The sequence below is a fragment of the Scyliorhinus canicula genome, chromosome 18, assembly GCF_902713615.1.
Source record: "Scyliorhinus canicula chromosome 18, sScyCan1.1, whole genome shotgun sequence".
Classification (NCBI taxonomy): Eukaryota; Metazoa; Chordata; class Chondrichthyes; order Carcharhiniformes; family Scyliorhinidae; genus Scyliorhinus; species Scyliorhinus canicula.
The window spans coordinates 75,007,625-75,030,462 of NC_052163.1; the positions used below are offsets into that span (position 1 = coordinate 75,007,625).

Genomic DNA, 22,838 nt, shown 5'->3' on the forward strand with positions numbered 1-22,838 from the left:
GGAAACAACAAAGGATGCTGGAAAAACATAGCTAGTCTGGCAGCATTGTAAGGACAGAGTTAATATTTTGGGCCCGCTTGGCTCTTACATAGATTTACATAGAATTTACAGTGCAGAAGGAGGCCATTCGGCCCATCGAGTCTGCACCAGCCCCCGGAAAGAGCACCCTACCCAAGGTTAACACCTCCACCCTATCCCCATAACCCAGCAACCCCACCCAACACGAAGGGCAATTTTGGACACTAAGGGGAATTTATCATGGCCAATCCACCTAACCTGCACATCTTTGGACTGTGGAACCAGAATTAAAAGCTCGTAATAGTGACCACATAACTATTGTTGATTATTGCAAAAACCCATCTGGTTCATTCATTTCCCAGAGGAAAGGAAATCTGACATCTTTAACTCGTTTGGCCTACACATGATCCCAAACCGACAACATGGCTGGGATTCTCCGACCCCCTGCCGGGTTGGAGAATTCCCAGGGGAGGCGCGAATCCTGCCCCGCCACCGGCTGCCCTATTCTCCAGCGCTTTTTTGCAGCCCCCCCCCCCCCCCCGGCCCGGCGATTCTCCAGGTCTCGATGGGCCGAGCGGCAGTCCATTTTTGGCCAGTCCCGCCGGCGTGAATTACTCACCTCACACACAGCGGGACCTGGCAGGTGAGTGTGGGGGGTGGGGGGTGGGGGGTGGGGGCGCTCGCGCGCGGGGGGCGGCGGTCCTCAGGGGGCACCCCCATGGTGGCCTGGCCCGCGTTCGGGGCCCACCGATCTGCGGGTGGGCTTGTTTCATGGGGGCACTTCTTTCCTCCGCACCAGGCCCCTGTAGGGCTCCGCCATATTGCCCAGGGGCCAGCGCAGACAAGAGAACCCCACGCATGCACAGAAATACACCGGCCGGTCCGTGCATGCGCGAACTTCGGCGCCGACTGGAGCGGCGCCAAACATCTCCAGCGTCCACCTAGCCTCCGAAAGTAAGGAGAATTCCTTACTTTTGGAGATTGTTGACGCCGGAGTGGTTGGCCCCGCTTTTCCTGCCGGCGTGGGGACTTAGTCCCCAGAAGGGAGAATCCCGGCCCATGTGTTTGACTCTAAATATCCTCTTAAAGGCCACTCAGTTGTATCAAACCAATATAAAGTGTAAAAGGAATGAAACCAGCACTGACTAGGCAATGGAAACAACAGCAATCCCAGCCCATTGACCTCCTTATTACCATCTGAGGATTGATGCCAAACTTCGGAGAGTAGTCCCACAGACTAGTCAAGCAGCTGCCTGACAACGTTATATTCAATGAATCATTCCATACCATGTCCAGACACCAGCATTACAGCCAAGGTCCAGTACAACTACAACACTGGCACCTATCCAGCAATGTGGAAAATTATCCAGGTACATCCTATACACAAAAAGCAGGATAAATCCAATGTGGTCAAGTACTGCCCTCTCAGTCTACTCTCAATCATCAACAAAGTGATGGAAGATATAATCAACAGTATTGTGAAGGAGCACTTACTCAGCAATAACGCTCAGTTTGGGTCCTGCCAAGGACTCTCAGCGCATGGTCGGACTATAACCTTGGTCCAAACATGGGCAAAACAACTGAAGAGAAAAGGGGAGAGTGACAGACTTTGATATCAAGGTAACTTTTGACAGAGCGCAATACCAAGACAACTTAGCAAGTCTGGAGTCTATGGGAATCATTGGAACGTTTCTCCACTCATTGGAGTCATAGCTACCACAAAGGAGATGGCTGTGGTTGTTGGACTCCAATCATCTCAGTCCTAGGACATCACTGCAGGAGTTCCTCAGTGTAGTGTCTTACGCCCAACCATCTTCAGCTGCTTCAATGACCTTCCCTCCAGGAGGTCAGAAGTGGGGATGTTCGCACATTCACCGCAACTCAGACATCGAAATAGTCCATGCCTATACGCAGCAAGACCTGCAGATAAGTGGCAGGTAACATCTGCGCCACACAAGTGCCAGGCAATGGCCATCTGCAACAAGAGAGAATCTAACCATTTTTGTTTCACATTCAATGGCATTAGCATTGCTCAATTCTTCCAATCTCAGCATCCTGACTCCACAAAGTCTGACCACTATTTACAATGGTCTAGTCAGGATTGTGATAGAATACCTTCCACTCTCCTGGATGAATGCTGCCCCAACAACACAAGAAGCTCAATACAACGAAGGACAATGCAGCCAGCTTGTTTGCCACCCTTTCCAGCACCTTCTGCATCCACTACCTCCACCACCGAGGCACAGTAGCAGCAGTGTGTAACATCTATAAGATGCACTGAAGCAACTCACCAAGGCTCCTTCAACAGCACATTCCAAACCAGTGATCTCTACAAGCTAGGGGCAGCAGATTCATGGGAACACCACTACTGCAAGTTGCCCTCCAAGTCAACACCATCCTGATTTGGAAATATATTGTATTCCTTTATTGTCACTGGGGCAAATTCCTGAACACCCTTCCCAACAGCACGAGGGAGTTCCTGCAGCAGCTCAAAAAGGCAGCTCACCACCACCTTCCCAAGGGCATTTAGGGGAACAAATGCTGGCCGAGCCAGCAAAGCCCACATCCCATGCACACATTTCGATAAAAGAAACAGTGCAATTAAGTTTACTGCAGGTCAAACCAACATTAAATCCCGTCTGGAATGTAGTCAACCTACAGACTCAGAGATCAAATTATTATTTTGCTCTGAAATTAAGTCAATATATTTTATTAGGCAGATTTTGGTATGTTGTAAAAGTAACAGGGCTGCTGTGGTGGGTGATTTTAACTTCCCCTATATTGACTGGGACTCACTTAGTGCTAGGGATGTGGATGGGGCATTGTAAGGAGCACCCAGGAGGGCTTCTTGAAAAAGTATGTAGATATTCCAACTAGGGAAGGGGCCGTACTGGACCGGGTATTTGGGGGGGGGGGGTGGGGGGGATATTGGGAGATATTGTAAGCCCAGTCAAAAAGAAAAATTGAAGCATTTGTCAAGGCTAGGAGGCTGGGAACACACAAAGAAAGTGTGGAATACAAGGAAAGTAGAAAGAAACTTAAGCAAGGAGTCAGGAGGGCTAAAAGGGGTCATGAAAAGTAATTGGCCGGCAGGATGAAGGAAAATTCCCAAGGCTTTTTATACATATATAAAGAGCGAGAGGGTTGGCCCACACAAGGACAGGGGAGGTAATCTATGCATGAAGCCAGAGGAAACGAGCAAGGTATTAAATGAGTACTTTGCATCAGTATTCACCAACGAGAAGGATTTGGTGGATGATGAGTCTGGGGAAGGCTGTATAGATAGTTTGGGTCATGTTGAGATCAAAAAGGAGGTATTGGGGGTCTTGAAAAACATTAAGATCGACAAGTCCCCAGGACCTGATGGGATATTCCCCAGAATACTGAGAGGCAAGGAAGGAAATTGCTGGGGCCTTGAGAGAAATCTTTGTATCCTCACTGGCTACAGGAGGTCCCAGAGGATTGGAGAATAGCCAATGTTGTTCCTTTATTTAAGAAGGATAGCAAGGATAATCCAGGTAATTACAGGCCGGTGAGTCTTACGTCAGTGGCAGGGAAATTATTGGAGAGGATTCTTCGAGACAGGACTTACTCCCATTTGGAAATAAGTGGACGTATAAGCGAGAGGCAACATGGTTTTGAGAAGGGGAGGTCTTGCTTCACTAACTTGATCAAGTTTTGAGAGGAAGTGACAAAGATGATTGATGAGGGAAGGATAGTGGACGTTGTCTACATGGACTTCAGTAAAACCTTTGACAAGCTCCCTCATGGCAGACTGGTACAGAAGGTGAAGTCGCACGGGATCAGAGGTGAGCTGGCAAGATGGATACAGAACTGGTTCGGTCATAGAAGAGTGGAAGGGCGTGTTTCTGAATGGAGGGCTGTGACTAGTGGCGTTCCTCAAGGATCAGTGCTGGGACATTTGCTGTTTCTAATATATAAATAATTTGGAGGAAAATGTAACTCGTTTGATTAGAAAATTTGCAGACGACACAAAGGTTGGTGGAATTGCAGATAGCGATGAGGACCATGGACACAGCAGGATATAGATTGGTTGGAAACTTGGGCGGAGAGATGGTAGATGACGTTTAATCCGGACAAATGTGAGGTAATGCACTTTGGAAGGTCTAATACAGATGGGAAATAATAAATGGCAGAACTCTCAAGAGTATTGCTAGGCAGAGGAATCTGGCTGTACAGATACAGAGGTCACTGAAAGTGGCAACGCAGGTGGAGAAGGTAGTCAAGAAGGTATACAGCATGCTTGCCTTCATTGGCCAGGGTATTGAATTTAAAAATTGGCAAGTCATGTTGCAGCATTATACAACCTTAGCTAGGCCGCACTTGGAATAGAGTGTTCAATTCTGGTCACCACACTGGCAGCAGGATGTGGAGGCTTTGGAGAAGGTACAGAAAAGAATTACCAGGATGTAGCCTGGTATGAAGGGCATTAGTTATGAAGAGAGGTTGGAGAAACTTGGTTGGTTCTCACTGGAATGAGAGGTTGAGGGGTGACCTGATAGAAGTGTACAAGATTATGAGGGTGATAGAAATTGAATTTTCTAATCAGCTATAACCATAAAAGTAAGGGGAGATGATAGAGGTTTAATTGAGAACTCATTAAGAATAATTAACTATAATCATATTAAGCACAGGGCTAAATCGCTGGCTTTGAAAGAAGACCAAGGCAGGCCAGCAACATGGTTCGATTCCCGTAACAGCCTCCCCGAACAGGCGCCGGAATGTGGCGACTAGGGGCTTTTCACAGTAACTTCATTTGAAGCCTACTTGTGACAATAAGCGATTTTCATTTCATTACTTCAGTGCAACAAATAGCTGGGAACCCACTAAGAGTTAATCCAGATAACAGTCTTTAATTTCTTTCTTAAGGTTTCACATTTTGCAGGCCGCTTGAGACTGCGAGATCATTGACGTCAACTAGCTAAAAGGCCACATTGTATGGTAAAAACTGGGCAGTTTTCTATGGAAACAGCCAGTCTAGAGATATAATTTCTTAGCGAATACTGTGTTTTTCTAATTAATGATAGATGCAGGTGTGGCTAATTTGGAAAATTGGCAAGCAATGCTATGGGAAAGTGGAACCAAGATATTTAAATGCATATATCTCTTAAAATTGATAGACAGTTTGGCCGAATTGAGTGAATTATCAATTAGTTGAAGCCAGAATGTTAAATCTTGGTCGCCACACTACCAGCAGGATGTGGAGGCTTTGGAGAGGGTACAGAAAAGGTTGACCAGGATGTAGCCTGGTATGAAGTGCATTAGCTATGAAGAGAGGTTGGAGAAACTTGGTTGGTTCGCACTGGAATGACAGAGGTTGAGGGGCGACCCGACAGAAGTGTACAAGATAATGAGGGGCATGAACAGAGTAGATAGTCAGAAGCTTTTTCCCAGGGTGGAAGAGTAAATTAATAGGAGGCATAGGTTTAAGGTGCGAGGGGCAAGGTTTAAAGGGTGGTGGAAGTCTGGAACTCGCTGCCGGGGAAGGTAGTGGAAGCAGATATGATAATGACTTTTAAGGGATGTCTTGACAAATAAATGAATAGGATGGGAGTAGAGGGAAATGGTCGCCGGAAGGGTAGGGTGTTTTAGTTCAGAAAGGCAGCTTGGTTGGTGCAGGCTTGGAGGACCGAAGGGACTGTTCCTGTGGTGTAATTTTCTTTGTTGTTTCTTTTGAGTTATTTGAGGAAGTTGCAAAGATGATTGATGAGGCTAGGGCAGTGGATGTTAGAACATAGAACAGTACAGCACAGAACAGGCCCTTCGGCCCTCGATGTTGTGCCGAGCAATGATCACCCTACTCAAACCCACGTATCCACCCTATACCCGTAACCCAACCCCCCCCCCCCCCCCCCCCCCCCCGCCCTTAACCTTACTTTTTAGGACACTACGGGCAATTTAGCATGGCCAATCCACCTAACCCGCACATCTTTGGACTGTGGGAGGAAACCGGAGCACCCGGAGGAAACCCACGCACACACGGGGAGGACGTGCAGACTCCGCACAGACAGTGACCCAGCCGGGAACTGAACTTGGGACCCTGGAGCTGTGAAGCATTTATGCTAACCACCATGCTACCGTGCTGCCCTGTTGTTCTACATGGACTTCAGTAAAGCCTTGACAAGATCCCTCATGGCAGAATGGTACAAAAGGTGAAGTCACACGGGATCAGAGGTGAGCTGGCAAGATGGATAAAAAACTGGCTAGGTCATAGAAGAGAGGGTAGAGGTGGAAGGGTGCTCTTCTGACTAGAACGCTGTGTCTAGTGGTGTTCCACAGGGATCAGAGCTGGGACTCGGACTTTTTTCACTGGAACTACAGAAGTTAAGGGGTGACCTGATCGAGGTTTACAAAATTATGAGTGACATGGACAGATTAGACAGACAGACACTATTTCCCCCAGGGTGCAAAAGTCGATTACTCAGGGACATAGGTCTAAGGTGCGAGTGGGAAGTTTAGAGGGGATGCGCGATTCAAATATTTTTTTACACAGAGGGTGGCGAGTGCCTCAAATGCACTGCTACGGAGTTGGGGGGTGGGGGTGGAAGCAGATACAATAGCGATGTCATGACGAATACATGAATAGGATGGGGATAGAGGGATACGGTCCCCGGTAGTGCAAAAGGTTTTAGTTCAGAGAGGCATCGTGATGGGCTCAGGCTTGGAGGGCCGAAGAGCCTGCTCCGATGCTGTTCTTTGTTCTTGTCAACAGTTAAATCTGGTTGCATTTATTTATGCCACAACACTATAGGGAGAACACTCCTTGAAATGCCAAGAAGCAATGTCAGAGCTCATGACTTTTTAAAGTGGGAGATGCTTTTAGAAGCATAGAAATTTTGCAGCAAAGGAGGCCATTCAGCTCATCTTTTCCATGCCAGCCCTAGGGCACCCAGGTGCCCTTTCTAATACCACCTGTTGCACCAGTCCATAGCCCTGTAGCTTACAGCATTTAAGGTGCAGATCCAGGTACTTTTTAACAAGAGTTTTGGGTTTCTGCCTCCATCACCAACCTGGGCAGCAAATTCCAGACTCCCACTGCCCCCTCTACACTTTCTTCCACTTATCTTGGTGGCCAAGGACAGAGCACTGACCACCGTAGAGACTGGCACATGGTGCTGAGGTGATGCTTCACCGGCCCTCAACCAGATGGCCTGTCAAACCGAAATTGTTAATGCCATTCAGACTGATACATCCCTCCCACTGACCACATGTCCATTAATCCACAGGCTTTGCAGCTGTTGGCACTGGCTAGACAGGGTAGATGCAAGAAGGATGTCCCCGATGGTGAAGTGTCCAGAACCAGAAGTCAAAGTCTGAGGATTGTCTGAGACCAGTCTGAGACCACTTAAGACAGAGACGAGGAGAAATTTCTTCACCCAGAGAGTGGTCAACCTGTGGAATTTGGTGCCGCAGTAAGTAGTTGGGGTCAAAATATTAAGCAGCAGTTAGATATAGCAGTTGGGGTGAAGGGGATTAAAGGAAATGGGGGAAGGTAGGATCAGGCTGCTGAGTTGGATGATCATCCATGATCGTAATGAATGGCAGAGTAGGCTTGAAGGGCCAAATGGCCTCCTATTCCTATTTTCTATGAACAGGATGTGGTTGCATAGGAGTGAGGGATACTCATGGATCTGCACTGGATGTTACAATAATAATCTTTATTGTCACAAGTAGGCTTACATTGACACTGCAATGAAGTTACTCTGAAAAGCCCCTAGTCGCCACATTCCGGCACCTGTTCGGGGAGGCCAATATGAGAACTAAACCCGCGCTGCTGCCTTGTTCTGCATTACAAGCCAGCTATTTAGGTCACTGCGCTAAACCAGCCCCATTCATATTTTCGATTAGAATCCATCTCTAACACTGGCACTGATGCTCCTATGTGATTGAGAAACCAGCACAGCCCTCTGACCCCCCCCCCCCCCCCCCCCCAAGAGAACACCTCTGGAGCAGAGCTCCCAGGACGCCACCGTTCTCATGACACAGCTATCAGGGCAGCACTGTTGCTTCACGGCGCCAGGAACCGGATTCGATTCCCGGCTTGGGTCACTGCCTATGCGGAGTCTGCACGTTCTCCCAGTGTCTGCGTGGGTTTCCTCCGGGTGCTCCGATTTCCCCCCACAAGTCCCGAAAGACGTGCTTGTTACGTGAATTGCACATTCCGAATTCTCCCTCAGTATACCCGAACAGGCGCCGGAATGTGGCGACAAGGGAATTTCACAGTAACTTTTTTGCAGTGTTAATGTAAGCTGACTTGTGACACTAATAAAGATTATTATCCCCACCCTCCACCAGTACAGAGACACACACCTCGGTGGTCAACAGTAGTGGTCAGGAATCTGGGGCACATTCTGGTGAGCACCACACAGCTGCTGATTTTCCAACGGCGGAGGCAAGACAGCAATATGCTGGATCCCAGGACTCAGCTGTGTCCCAGTCAGAGCGGAGCCTCTGGAACAGGTTTCGCCAGAGCTGGTGCAGATGATAGGGTGCAGCCATGAGATTCAGAGGGGGACGCCATCGACACTCCAGCAGGTCCATTGCCGATTGTAGCGTGGCACTGTGCCCAACACTGCTGGGGTGGCGACCACAGTCGAGAGTCTGGTGCACGTTGGTAGCATGAGTGCAGGTGTCTACGGCGTGGGTTCAGTCAGTGGTGGCCATTGCTGAGCGCTTCAACAGCATGTCCTAGTCGCTGGCGGACGTCACCCAGTACCAGGTGGTCCTTGATGGGGCGCTGTGGAGCATGTCCCAGTCCCAGGTGGGCATAGCCGAGGAACTGCATGTGTCAACCTGGTGCGATCCTATCGTGTGGCTATGGTGGCCACCAGCTCCCCAGAGTTCCACCCCCTTGACAACAGTGCTTCTCGCAGTCAGCACTCGGTACAGCGTGGTATGGCAGAGCATGTGCTGCCTGAAATTGTGCTGGGGCCCTCTGGCCCAGAGGACACCAGCCACTGGCATTGTATGCTATGGGATAGGTAAGCAGCAGGCTGCCTCTGATGTGCATCCTGGGGACACGCAAGGAAGACTAAGCACGTTGAGGATCACCGAATGGGCACCGGGGTGGGGCAGTGGGGCACTTCTGTAAATCATTAAAATCTGTTCCTGGACTCCTCTTTTCTCCCCGCCTCCCCTCCCTCCTCCCCAGACCCCTCTCAACATGTGCAGGTGATAGATGTGAGCAAGCACTCAGCAGACAGGCAGGGCTCAGACGATGGCATTGATTGAGGAGCAGTGCTCAGCTCTCTGTGGGTTATCATCATCTTCTGCTCTCGGCCATGATCCGCTGATAGTGCCATGGAGTAATGTCACACAGATTCTGGGGGGGGGGGGGGGGGAGTAGTGACAAATCGGGGGAATGACGGACCAAGCCATGTCTTATGTGAAATAGGCAAGAATGAGGGCCTCCTGCTGCCCAGACATCTTGTTGGGCCTGGTCCATGTCAAAGTTTAGTTTTCTGCCTTGACAAACAGGGCTTCCATCATTTCATGGATGCACTGGTGGGCTGCAGGTTGTGAAATGCTGCACAAGTCCCCGTTCGAGCTTTGGAATGATCCTGAGGCATAGAAGTTCAGAGCTGCGATGACCTTTACACCCATCGGGAGCGGGTATACTCCTTCTCCACGTGGTGCCTTGTCTGCGAGGACATGGCACAGGTGCTGCATCGTCATTGGTTTGAGACAGAGCCTCCTGCAGCCTGTCCGTCATCGGTTCGAAAGACCAGTGATGCCTGTGCACCGTGGGCCAATGCAGGCCGCCCCCCGCAGCGTCCCTCCTGGCCTAATGGGCGTTGGGTCCTCAGGTTATGGGGTGGGGCCCTACACATGGGGCACTGCCACAAGCCTCTGTCAATGCTGCTGCCTCCTCCGGCATCTGGCCACCTGGCCGGTACCACTTGGGCACGTTCTGCGGGGTCCAAGATAACCTCCATCCCATGCAATAACAGTAAGGAATTGGAGGGGGTGAGAGGCTGACAACCAGAGGGACCCGCCAGTCCCCCCCACTGCTCCTCCCCCCAAACCCCCGGCACACACACCCATGCTCACCGGACCCCAGACCGTGTACACCAGGCACCTGCACGCAACGTTGCTGGTCCCCTTTGCTGGAGAAAGAGAGCTTAGATTAGGGGATCGCTTCCGTTAATTGTATGGAGATTGGGCTTAAGTAGTGGTTATTAGTTTCTCAACACGCTGCGGTGGGATCCTGATTTCGCCAACGGGAGCAGGCTAGTTAGATCGCAAACAGATCGCTGCCTGGCAAGTTTCTCTATTTTGGCCTGTCTTACGATTTAACGCCCTCGTTGTGCTCTCACTTAAGCGCAACGCGACCATTAAATAGAAGAACAAAGAAAATTACAGCACAGGAAGAGGCCCTTCGGCCCTCCCAGCCTGCGTTGATCCAGATCCTTTATCTAAACCTGTCGCCTATTTTCCAAGGATCTACTTCCCTCTGTTCCCCGCCCATTCATATATCTGTCCAGATGCATCTTAAATGATGCTATCGTGCCCGCCTCTACCACATCCACTGGCAAAGCGTTCCAGGCACCCACCACCCTCTGCGTAAAAAAGTGCCACGCACATCTCCCTTAAACTTTCCCCCTCTCACCTTGAAATAGTGACCCCTTGTAATTGACACCCATCTCTATTTACACCCAATTAACATAGAACATAGAACATAGAACAGTACAGCACAGAACAGGCCCTTCGGCCCTCGATGTTGTGCCGAACAATGATCACCCCACTTAAACCCACGTAACCCGTATACCCGTAACCCAACAATCCCCCCATTAACCTTACACTACGGGCAATTTAGCATGGCCAATCCACCTAACCCGCACATCTTTGGACTGTGGGAGGAAACCGGAGCACCCGGAGGAAACCCACGCACACACGGGGAGGACGTGCAGACTCCACACAGACAGTGACCCAGCCGGGAATCGAACCTGGGACCCTGGAGCTGTGAAGCATTGATGCTAACCACCATGCTACCGTGAGGTAATTGTTAATTTTCTTAATGTTTATTTCAAAATTGCTTCACCGTGAAATTTTATCAGATTGTTAGATAAGTTTACTTACTTACCTAAAATTGAGGGACTATCAAAACGCAACAAATAGTTTTTACCCTTCAGTGAAAGAACTAATGTATTTCATTCAGTAACTGTGCATTCTAATATATTTTTCTTCAGTGGTCAAAATTTAACAAATTATCATAGACCTCATTTTGGAGCTTTACGATGAAGAGTTTTAATTCAAGTAAGTCTTGTAAACTATTAAGAAAAGCAACACTGCTTTCTAAATAGTATTCTGTAAGCAAATGCAAGATGCTGGGAATAAAATACATATTTAACAGGTTCCTGGAGGAAAAAATAAGAATAAGTCTTAGGAGAATTAAGAATTAAGAAAAGAAACCCATTGTGGGGCTTGAAACCATTACCCTGTGATTAAGAATTGTATTATCAATCAACTGAGCTAGCTGAATTATATAGGAAAAACCTGCACTTTCCCAACTTGTTCAATTAACTTCATCCTTTTAACAAAGCAGTAAAGGTGACATTGGGTCTAAAGACAGCACCTTTTAAAAAAAGTAAATTTAGAGTACCCAATTATTTTTTGTTCCCAATTAAGGGGCAATTTAACATGGCCAATCCATCTATGCTGCACCGTGTCGTCCCTAAAGACAGCTCCATGAGCGACCCCTCTTAAATATTTTAAAATCACCAACTCCTGCCAGTCAGAAAGGCATCAAGAACAATTGCACACACGGTGGCAGTCACAGTCCAAGCTGAATGCGTATGAACTGTTCCCGATGCCTCTCCAGTCGGCAGCAGAAATTAGTGTAAATCTAATTCTAGGAAGGAGACACACACACACACACACACACACACACACACACACACTAACATAAAAAGTAAAATACCACAGATGTTGGAAATCTGAAATTATAAGAACATGTTGGAACATTTGATAGGTTAGGAACAGTCTGGAGAAAAAAATGAATTAATCTTTTGAGGTTTTTGATTTTTCACGCGCGTCTCAGTCCCACAGCCCAAAGATGTAGGTGGATTGCCACGCTAAATTGCCCCTTAATTAGAAACATTTTTAAAGGTTGTTGATCTTTCAGCAAAAGTGGAAGGTTCTGGCATAGAACAGTTTTTAAACAAATAGTTACAGGAAAATAGGATGGAGAAATAATAAAAAGAAAATGTCTGTAATAGGGTGGAAGCAGGAAGTGATTAACTGGCAAGAGGGATGATTGTGCAAGACAAAGGAGTTGATAACAGGACAAACACGGAAACAAAATGTGGGTCCAGAGGAGGTAAATGGTTATAGACATCTAACCATTAAGCTCAATGCTAAGGCTGGAGAGCTGTAAAGTGCCTATATCAAAAGATGAGATGCTCTTCTTCTAGCTTGCATTGAACTACATTAGAACAGTATAGGAGGAACATGACCAGGTCATAGTGAGTGGGGTGTCAACATTAAAATAGCAAGGATCTGTTTGGTTTACGTTACCCTTACTGATTGAACAGAGGTAAACAGTGACATGAAACTGTTTTTGGTGGCAGCAGTAGTGGCGGAGGATGACCCATTGTATGTGAAGACTCATGGGGTGTAAGTTATGGGGAAGGTTGATTCTGTCATGGTTCTGGGAAGGGAGTGGGAGTAGAAGAGAAAGAAACAAGACACAGCCAGACCAATAACAATACAAAACCAAATACAAAGCTGGGGGAGAAAAAAAGTTTCAGAAGCACCAGCCAGGATGTGGGATTCTACAGGCAGATTTTAAAATCCGTATTTAGGACAGCTTTCTTTGAATTGCAATAGGTATATATTCAGTTTTCACAAACTTGGAGAACCCGTTCAGGACTGCACTGCAAACTTTGCCAGCACAGTCCAGGCAGCAGAAGCATTACTTCAATTATCTCTTGACGTTTCTAGCAGCAACATGGCTATTGTCGCACACTAGATTTGCAGCCATACCTGGAATCATCATAGAATTTGTGAGCCACAGTTTGTGGGAACAACCCGTGTCTGCCTGTAACTCAAGATCTTGGCCAGAATAAAAGAGGCACAGAGAATCGGTACAGAAAACCAATTGAATGTTGGAGGAGTACAACCCCTTTCAGTTGATAGGTGAGGGCTCATTTGGTTCTGGGGAGCATACAAGGTAATACGGGTGGGGGAAGAGAGAGTACAATGTTGGTGAAGAAGAGGGCTCATGTTACAAATTGGGGCAACAGCTGTAAATTATTCCTTTCACTCGAGTTGAAAAATTATTCCAAATTGACAGTCTTTGTATTTTATTCAGTACTTGACACCAGCTAAAGTCTGAGCAATAGTATCAAAAACAATAGCATTACCATTATGTTCTGGGTGCCAAAAATTAAATTGATTTCTGGAACATGGAGCAAATAAAGCAACGTGTTAATTAAGCCATTTTAAAATTTATTGAAAGGGAGGTGCACCATTCCCAGAGATACAAATTGATGCATAAAGTAGATGAAAGAAGTCCCTATTCCACCTACATCATCTTGCCCTTTCCTGTCTCTGTAGCCTCTTTCAACCCAGTAGCCGGTGAGATTTCTGCATTCCTCGGATTCTGGGATCTAGCCAATCCTTGATTTTTGTCCTTCCACCATTGTGAAGGTATTGCAGAGAGTGCAGAAAAAATTCACGAGAACGTTACCGGGGATGAGGAACATCAGTTATGTAGATGGATTGGAAAGGCTGGAACTGTTTTGAGATAGATTTGATAGAGGTATTCAAAATCATGAGGGTTCTGGACAGAGTAGATAGGGAAAAACAGTTGCCATTGGAGGAAAGATCAAGGAAAGAGGGTTTAATTGAGGAACTGAAGAGAAAACCGGATTATCCAAAAAGGAAGAATGCACAGGGCTATAGGGAGACGGCAGGTAAATTGCACCTACTGAGAGCCAGCATAGACATGATAAACCAGGTGGTCTCCTTCTGTGCTGTACAATTTGTGATTATACAAACTGAGAAAACACAGGTGTTCAAAAGCAGGATTACAAAACATAATACACAACTGTTTCATGACCCAAGAAAACAACAAGACACTGAGCTCATCTCATTATAACATTTCTAATGTGATCTAAGTACTGTGAGCCAAATGGATATTGTAGAATTTCTTGGTTGAACTGTTTTTAACAGGGTAAAAGTGTTTATTTTCATTTGGGTTTTATTTTTGCCCTTCGCCATGAAAGTCATTCCAATCCAAATACTCCATGAACATAGCCAGAAACACGTGGCTTTTCACCTTAAGATTTCTCTTATAAAATAGGGCTCAAAGGATTATGTTATAGATGTAGGAGATTTTTTGGTTAAAAACTAAAACCTGAAGACACTCACCAGTATTAACTGAATTGACAATATGTTTCCAATGACTTTACTAGAAATTAGAAAATAAAATCTTACTTTCTTGGTTCATTTTAGGTTTATTTCTCCTTAGTTGGCCTAGCTGAGATTACTCAAAGAATTTGCTCTACAATATGAGGTAGTTATGTCTGGATTGCAGACTATATTAGGAGCCATCTAGCTACAGAAGGCATAAACCAACCAAATCGATTGAAATAACATTTATTTTTCTCCAACTAATTTGAGTAAGGCAATATAAAATTTAAAATTTTTAAGTAACCCAAATGCTCACACAAATTCTCATTTCTAAGTATCTTTGTTCATCTCCAAAACAGTGCCTTCTACTGGGAAATATTTTCACACATGCCAGCAGCTCATTCCTGACCATTTTGTATGAATGAATTAGTCAGGGCAATGCTTTATTGAATGTGGCGAGTGTCATGTGAGAGTACCTTTAAGAAATGGGGGTTATAAAATAGCTGTAGTGGGTGTACCTTTAAGAAATGAGTGTTTATCAGTGATGTCAGAGTGTGGGTGGAGCTGGGCTATCTTATTTTTACTTTGGGCTTGCAGCTACAGGGTGTGTTTAGTTTCATTTTAGATTTGGAGAAGCTGCAGTCACAGCAAGATGTGTATGAATCTCTGCAAGCTTATGAATGTTCATTTGGTGATTTCAAACTGGTAACTGTTCTTAGTAGTGAAGTTAAACCTGATGTCTTTCTGTACAAAGGATTATTTTTGTCTTATGGATGTTGCAAGGAAATGTTAAGAGTTACTTAGAGAGTACTGTATTCTGTGGGGGATTTATTGGTGTTGATAGTTGTGAAGATGTTTACTGTGGGTTTATAAAGTGTTAACTAGTTTCATAAATAAACATTGTTTTAATTTAAAAGTACTGTAGATTTCTGTTGCATCACACCTGCCGAGTGGGCCCGTGTGCTCCCCAGAACCACAATCTATTAAAGGTTGTGGGTCAGGTGAACTCCATGATACACTTTAGGGTTCTCTAAACCCTGGCCCATGACACGAGTGTCAGAGCCAGATACATGCATGCATTTCTTAACAACAGGCAGAAGGTAACAATCAGCATTATAAAAACAAAAGTGCTTCTTTGGAAGTGAAATCATATTGGAGTCAAAACACTGACTCTGTTTCTCTCTCTACAGATGCTGCCAGATCTGCTGAACTTTTCCAGCATTTGTTTCTTTTTCAGACGTCCAGCATCCACAATATTTTGCCTTAATTTTGGTAACAATCAGCATCTTGGTCAATTTTCCTTTTGCATCCCAAACACAACGTCACCTGTAATTCTACCACCAGTGTCCAATTAACTCAGCGGATTTATGAACTAAACTCGGGAGATTCTTGGAATATAATGTTTAGTTATCAAATTACATGGTATAAAAATAATTTCTGGGGATGATTCTGCTCTTCAAATGTTCTTCTATTAATCATCAAATGCTCCTCAATGGCTCAGCTGAGTTAACCAATGATTAAGTTACCCAGGTAAGAATATGTTTTCAAACCCCAGTTTCTGGTAAACTAGCTGATCTCAGCAAACCAGCATGAAGGGGCCAAAAGAACAGGCTTAGACCCTTTAGTTCACCAAAATTCACGTTCCTGAATCGATGTAAAAGAATGGAAAAACAAGCGCAAATGTCAGATCAGGACAATTTTGTGCTGAGGCATAATATTTTCCACACTGTCAAAAAGCCTGCATTAAGGGTAGCACGGTGGCGCAGTGGTAGCACTGCTGTCTCACAGTGCCAAGGTGCCAGGTTCGATCCCGGCTCTGGGTCACTGTCCGTGTGGAGTTTGCACATTCTCCCTGTGTTTGCGTGGCTTTCGCCCTCACAACCCAAAGATGTGCAAGGTAGGTAGCTTGAACACGCTAAATTTCCCCTTAATTGGAAAAAATGAATTGGGTAATCCAATAATTTTTTTTTTTTAAAGCCTGCATTCAGACGATTTCAAGATTCATATTTGAATAGTGTCCAAGGTATCGAAGGAAAACCACTGCCAAGGAAGAAGTCGTTCTCCAATGCATTCAAAAAATGAACATGGTTGTTACTTCACCTGAATTATTATTAAAAATCCTCTTTGTTATTGACTGCTTTGGTATACTAGAATAATCACATAGCTACTCTTCCAACATTCTGAAGATAGGTCAGTGTCTGTTTTCACCCAATTTCCATTCTGTTGGTCATCTCCAAGTGTTCTCTTTTATTTGGGTGCAAATTAAGCACTCCATTGTAACAGTCAACTATAGATGAATCAAATGTATCTATTGAGCAGTGTTGCCTAAAGAGCGCTATGGATTTCACTGCTTGCATACACAGTAGCAGTTACAATTCCACAAAAGATGTACAGCTACATGCAGAAACTGGCCATAAAAACAAAATATCAACATTTTTACATTAACTCTTACCAGAATTCACAGATGTTTGCATGTCAGGCTGAGTCGACTGCAAGTCAGGGCATGATAAAACTGGAAAAATCTGATTAGATGATTTTGCAGGACTGTTAGAAGACTGAAAGTCAGCATGAGTCTCCAGAATATGAATGTCTAGCTCATCAACACACATAGTCCATAAGTCACAGTAATTACAATGGAACATCTCTATTGCAATTGATCAGCGTTTAGAGAAAATAATTCTGAAAGAGAAAATCAACGTTACCCTTCTATTCCTTTAAATATGTACATTGAGGCAACACACAGATGAGGCAGCAGGATACCGAAGTGCCTGATGCAAATTCAATACTTGCCCATAAATTTCCAACCTCAGCCATGCCATTGGTGTAGTGAAAAGGAGTGAAAAATCCAATGGTAGATAGTCACTAGGCCATGCCAACCAGCATTGTAGCACTTTGATAAGTGCCTTAACAAGCAACGAGGAACCAAAGAATGGAATAAACAAGAAAATTAATTCTATACCCTTGCAGTAGATTAAACGCAGGAGAGCATTATAGCTCTGGGTATGGACTCTTATGGGGAATGCAAGGACATGCTGAGGATAATTCTCCTGTTTTGTGAATTCTATGCTCAACTTGAGGGATGCCGAGTGGAGGCCCTTTCACTTTGGGCACCCAGTGCTAGTATCAGTGCTAGTCCCAGCTGAGGCATGAAGCTTAAAAGCTTCCCGTTTCTGATGCAGTGAAATATTTCAGCCGAACTGTAAAAGAGTACACATTAGCAGAGGAGGATGCAATTTTGCCATTTTTATCCCTTCCTGTAACCTTGAGTCTGTCATGGCAAAAGATAAATTGTTTTGTGCTATTGGCAAAAAGGATGTAAATTAAGAACCTAACAAGTCTGCACTTACATTAATTTCCATTTTTAAATGCCACCCCGATATCTCGACCCCCCCCCACCAGTCTCCTGACATCCCAACGCCCCAACTTACTGGTTAGAAGATCCTCTTGTCCCCCCTCACCCCACCTTGCCCTCTCTCACCCTACCTCATAAGGGCAGGGCATCCCCAGGCAGTGCCCCTGCCAGCGCCACCCGTCCACTGGAAGTGCCAGGGTGGCACTGCCGCAGTGCCCAGATGGCATTTTGCCAAGGTACCACCTGCCCAGATCTGGCCACCCGGACCCTCCCAGTTGCTGTTAAGCCTGGTCCATGCTTCTGTGGACCAGTGCTAATGATACCATGGCAAGGTCTCCGAGGCGCGGGCATTAGTTCCCTGGCACTGGGAGAATTGGCCGCAGACATATTTAAGTGAGCCGAACTGCTTACTTAGATATGTAAATCTGGATTGCGCCTCAACATCTTGAGAGATCTCGTTAGATTTCACGGGGCGTTCTGACCATCGCGGATCTCACAAGAGGCCTCTAGTGCAATTTAACAACCTTATTGCATCACAGGGTCAGGCATGACGAGGCCATTCGATCGTGCCCCTCAGCTCCAAGATGAACAGAGAGCACTTTCCCATTGGATGAAGGCACAGAACTCACCTTGATTTCAGATAACCAGCATATTTGCTTAACTGGCACCTCTCATTCCCGGTACATGCAGGATAACAGACATTTTCCTGTACCATCTTTTGTGTCTCCATTGTCATGGAAAGCAGCCAGTTTCTACAAGCTAAATGCAGCAAACTGTGGGACCTAAGCAAAGTCAGGGAGGGAGAAACAAAATCAAACATTTAGCAGTACTACAAGGGACATTTAGAACATAGAACAGTACAGCACAGAACAGGCCCTTCGGCCCTCGATGTTGTGCCGAGCAATGATCACCCTACTTAAACCCACGTATCCACCCTAGACCCGTAGCCCAACAACCCCCCCCCCCTTAACCTTACTTTTTAGGACACTACGGGCAATTTAGCATGGCCAATCGACCTAACCCGCGCATCTTTGGACTGTGGGAGGAAACCGGAGCACCCGGAGGAAACCCACGCACACACGGGGAGGACGTGCAGACTCCGCACAGACAGTGACCCAGCCGGGAATCGAACCTGGGACCCTGGAGCTGACACACTGCATCAGAAAATTACTATGTGAAACATATAATCTAAATAATTGCATGGCAATCCTTAAATAAAGAAAAACAATCCAACAGGAAGCGCTGAAAACAGCAACAGTTAAAACAGATGTACTGTTACTTTTTTGAGAAGGTAAAGTAGGTGTGAAAGGAAAGTGGGTGAGGGGGTAAGGTGGGTTAGTCATGTGGTTGGCACGCGGGGGGGGGGGGGGAGAGAGAAGAAAGAGAAGTACAGTGGGAAGTCAAGAGGGTCAATAGTATGGTTAACAAGAAGCTAGAACTGGTTTTAATCCTTCTAACCTTCCTGGATAACTATTCTGCTAAATGTGGCGGAATAATCCAAAGTTTTTTATTTCAATTTAAGAGTTTCAAAGGGTTCCATAAGCCCACTGATGTCCAAATTTCATTGGCTATTTCAGTGTAGTGAATGTTTGCAGGCTTCAGAGGGGTCCCCAGTGCACATTGGGGTGTACCTCCAGGGTACGACAATCTGGAGATCGAAAGAATTGGACCATCATTTTATGAGAAGTCGGTCCTGCTTCAATAATTTAAGGATAATTTCAGGAAGTGGCTGGAATAATGATGAAAATGGAACAGTTCACATTGCATGTCTTGGTTTTTTGAATAAATTTAGAGTGCCCAATTCATTTTTTCCCAATTAAGGGGCAATTTAGTGTGGCCAATCCACCTACTTGCACATCTTTTGTGTTGTGGGGCGAAACCCACGCAAACACGGGGAGAATGTGCAAACTCCACACGGACAGTGACCCAGAGCCGGGATCGAACCTGGGACCTCGGCGCTGTGCGGCAACCCACTGCGCCACTGTGCTGTCCAGTGGTTTCCGCATTTTTAATAAAATATCAAATGTCTATTCAAAAATGTGTACTCATTAAATTATTCCAGTTGCTAGGCTGGATATATAGCCAACTGAAATCATCGATACAGGATTGTTACTAACGACCCAAATTTAATGGATGCCTAGTTAAAAGCAGAATTGTGCAAGGGGTCTTTACTGGTTCTGTTCACTTCATCATTATCTACACAAGAGTTTAAATGAACCATATATCATAGATGATACAAAAAACGTTGAAAGGGTTAGTAATTCAGAACAGTTAAGCTGCCGGTCAATTCAGATAAATTGATTAAATGGGTCTCCACATGGCAGAGGTCGTCAAATGTAGTCTTTTACTAGGGGTTAGAACACTCCTTCAATGTCTAGATATAACCGGTCACAAAGTTTAAAAATAAACAGGGCATGTGAAGTAGCTAGAAGGAAAGAAAACAGGCTGTTTGCAGATAATTTGAAAATAGGAATTAGGTAATTCAACCCTTTGAGCCTGTTCCACCATTCTGTCAGATCATGGCTGATCTCTTGCTGATCTCAAATCCACTTTCCTATCTGTTCCCCAAGTCCCTTTAAGCCTTTTTAAAAAATCATAAATGTATGTATCTCCTTTTGAAAAAAATTAATGATTCAGACTCCACCACAATGGGGCAGCGAGTTCCACAAATTAATCACCCTCTGCGAGAATTCTTCAGGTCTTAAATTTTTTTAAATTAATTTACGGGATGTGTGTGTCGCTGCTTAGACCAGTATTTATTGCCCATCCCTAGTTGCCCTACAGAAGATGGTGGCGACTTGCCTTCTTGAACCGCTGCCGTCCCTGAGGTTTTAGGTACACCCACTGTGCTGTTAGGGTGTTCCAGGATGTTTACCTAGTGACAATGAAGAAACGGCAATATATTTCCAAGTCAGGTTGGTGGGTGACTTGGAGGGGAACCTCCTCGTGGTGGGGATCCCAGGTATCTGCTGCTCTTGCCCTTCTAGATGGTTGTGGGTTTAGAAGGTGTTTCTGAGGAACCTTGGTGAATTATTGCCGTACATCTTGTAGATGGTACACATGGCTGCCACTGTTCAATGGTGGTGGAGGATTTGAATGTTTGTGGAAGGGGCTGCTTTGTCCTGGATGGTGTTGAGCTTAGAGCGTTGTTGGAGCTCCACTCATCCAGGCAAGTGGTGAATATTCCATTACACTCCTGACTTGTGCTTTGCAGATGGTGGACAGGCTTTGGGCATGATCATTTCACGTGGAGTGAATCATATTGGCCGAAGGCTGACATCTGTGATGCTGGGACCTCTGGAGGAGACCAAGATAATATATATCTTTATTAGTGTTACAAGTAGGCTTACATTAACACTGCAATGAAATTACTGTGAAAATCCCCTAGTCACCACGCTCCGCCGCCTGTTCGGGTACACAAAGGGAGAATTCAGAATGTCCAATTCACCAAACAAGCACGTTTTTTGTGACTTGTGGGAGGAAACCAGAGTACCCGGAAGAAACACACGCAGACATGGGGAGAATGTGCAGACTCTCTCTTTCTCTCCCCCCCCCCCCAAGACAGTGACCCAAGCCAGGAATTGAACGTGGGACCCTGGCGCTGTGAAGCAACAGTGCTGGCCACTGTAGATCACTCAGCACTTCTGGCTGAAGATTGTTGCAAATGCCTCAGCCTTGTCTTTTGCACAAACGTGCCGGGCTCCTCCATCATTGAGGATGGGGATATTTGTGGAACGTCTCTTTCAAGGACTTGTTTAATTGTCCACCACCATTCACGGCTGGATGTGGCAGGACTACATAGGTTAGATCTGATGCATACGTTGTGGAATCGCTTAACTCTTAGTCTATTACTTGCTGCTTATGTTGTTTGGCACACAAGTAGTCCTGTGTTGTAGCTTTACCAGGTTGACACCTCATTTTTCTGTGTGCCTGATGTTGCTCCTGCATGCTCTCTTTCACACTTCATTGAACTAGAGTTGATCCCCTGGCTTGGTGGTAATAGTAGAGTGGGGAATATGTTGGGCCACGAGGTTGCAGATTGTGGTGGAATACAATCCTGCTGCTGATGGCCCACAGCACCTCAGGGATGCCCAGTCTGTTCGAAATCTATCCCATTTAGCATGGGGGTAGTGCCACACAACACGATGGAGGGTAGATCTTCAATCTGAAGATGGAACCTTGTCCCCACAAGGACTGTTCAGTGGTCACTTCTACTGATACCGCCATGGGGCAGCACTGTATCATAGTGGTTAGCACTATGGCTTCACCATAGAGAAGCCATAGGCAGTAGCGGCCCTAGGGTTGCTGGCGCCCCGGGCAAGCTGAACTTCGGCGCCCTTACAAGTGCCAATTTTAAAGGCCTCCAGCGCTGCGCTCCATCACCTTTCCCCGCTGCGGATAGCCTTTTCCTGCTCCCCTCGGCGGCCCTCCTCCCGCCGAGGACCCTCCGTGCAGCCACTGCCTCACACAGACACTGAGCAGCCGCCAGCGGCTGAACCAGACCGGCAGGCGGCCGCACAGGGGGCGGGGCCGTGGCTGAAGGAGCACTCCACGTGACTCCGGGCTGCGCGTGGGCAGCTACTGAGCATACGTAGCTGCCATCAAGCGGAGGCAACATGTTGCAAATGCGCAGATCGTCCTTAGAATCTTACAACCTTTCGGCCACTGAATGGCGCCCCCTAGCACATGGCGCCCCAGGCGACTGCCCGAGTTGCCGGTACCTTGAGCCGGCTCTGGCCATAGGTCTTGCAGCGCCGGGTTGGAGTCCAGCGGGTTTGTTTGGAGTCACTGGCTTTTAGAGTGCACCTCCTTCATCAGGTGATCACTTCATCACTCGCCTGGTGGGGGAGCTGTGCTCTGGAGACTGGTGATTCTGGGTGGACCTTTTGACTTTGACCCGGTATTGTGGGAATTCTTCCAGTCTCTGCTCTGTGCCACAGGATTTCTTTACACCAAACACCGTGTCTGCATGGGTTTCCTCCGGGTGCTCCGGTTTCCTCCCACAGTACAAAGATGTGCAGGTTAGATGGACTGGCCATGCTAAATTACCCTTAAGTGTCCAAAAAGGTTAGTTGGGGGTTACTGGGGTGGG

The 22,838-nt window shown here is 46.3% G+C and overlaps 1 protein-coding gene across 8 annotated transcripts in view; it reads right to left on the reverse strand.

Moving 5' to 3' along the window:
* LOC119953177 (zinc finger protein 462-like) overlaps positions 1–22,838 on the reverse strand; it is a 191,803-nt gene that overhangs the window by 152,130 nt on the left and 16,835 nt on the right. For 7 of the 8 annotated variants that reach the window (XM_038777142.1, XM_038777146.1, XM_038777140.1 and 4 more), the window contains 2 exons: positions 18,376–18,528; positions 16,847–17,073 (listed from right to left, as the gene is read on the reverse strand). In XM_038777142.1, the coding sequence (XP_038633070.1) occupies positions 16,847–17,036 (190 nt within the window). In that variant the 5' untranslated portion in view covers positions 17,037–17,073; positions 18,376–18,528. The remainder of the gene's footprint in view (positions 1–16,846; positions 17,074–18,375; positions 18,529–22,838) is intronic. The other variant, XM_038777148.1, reaches the window with a different exon arrangement.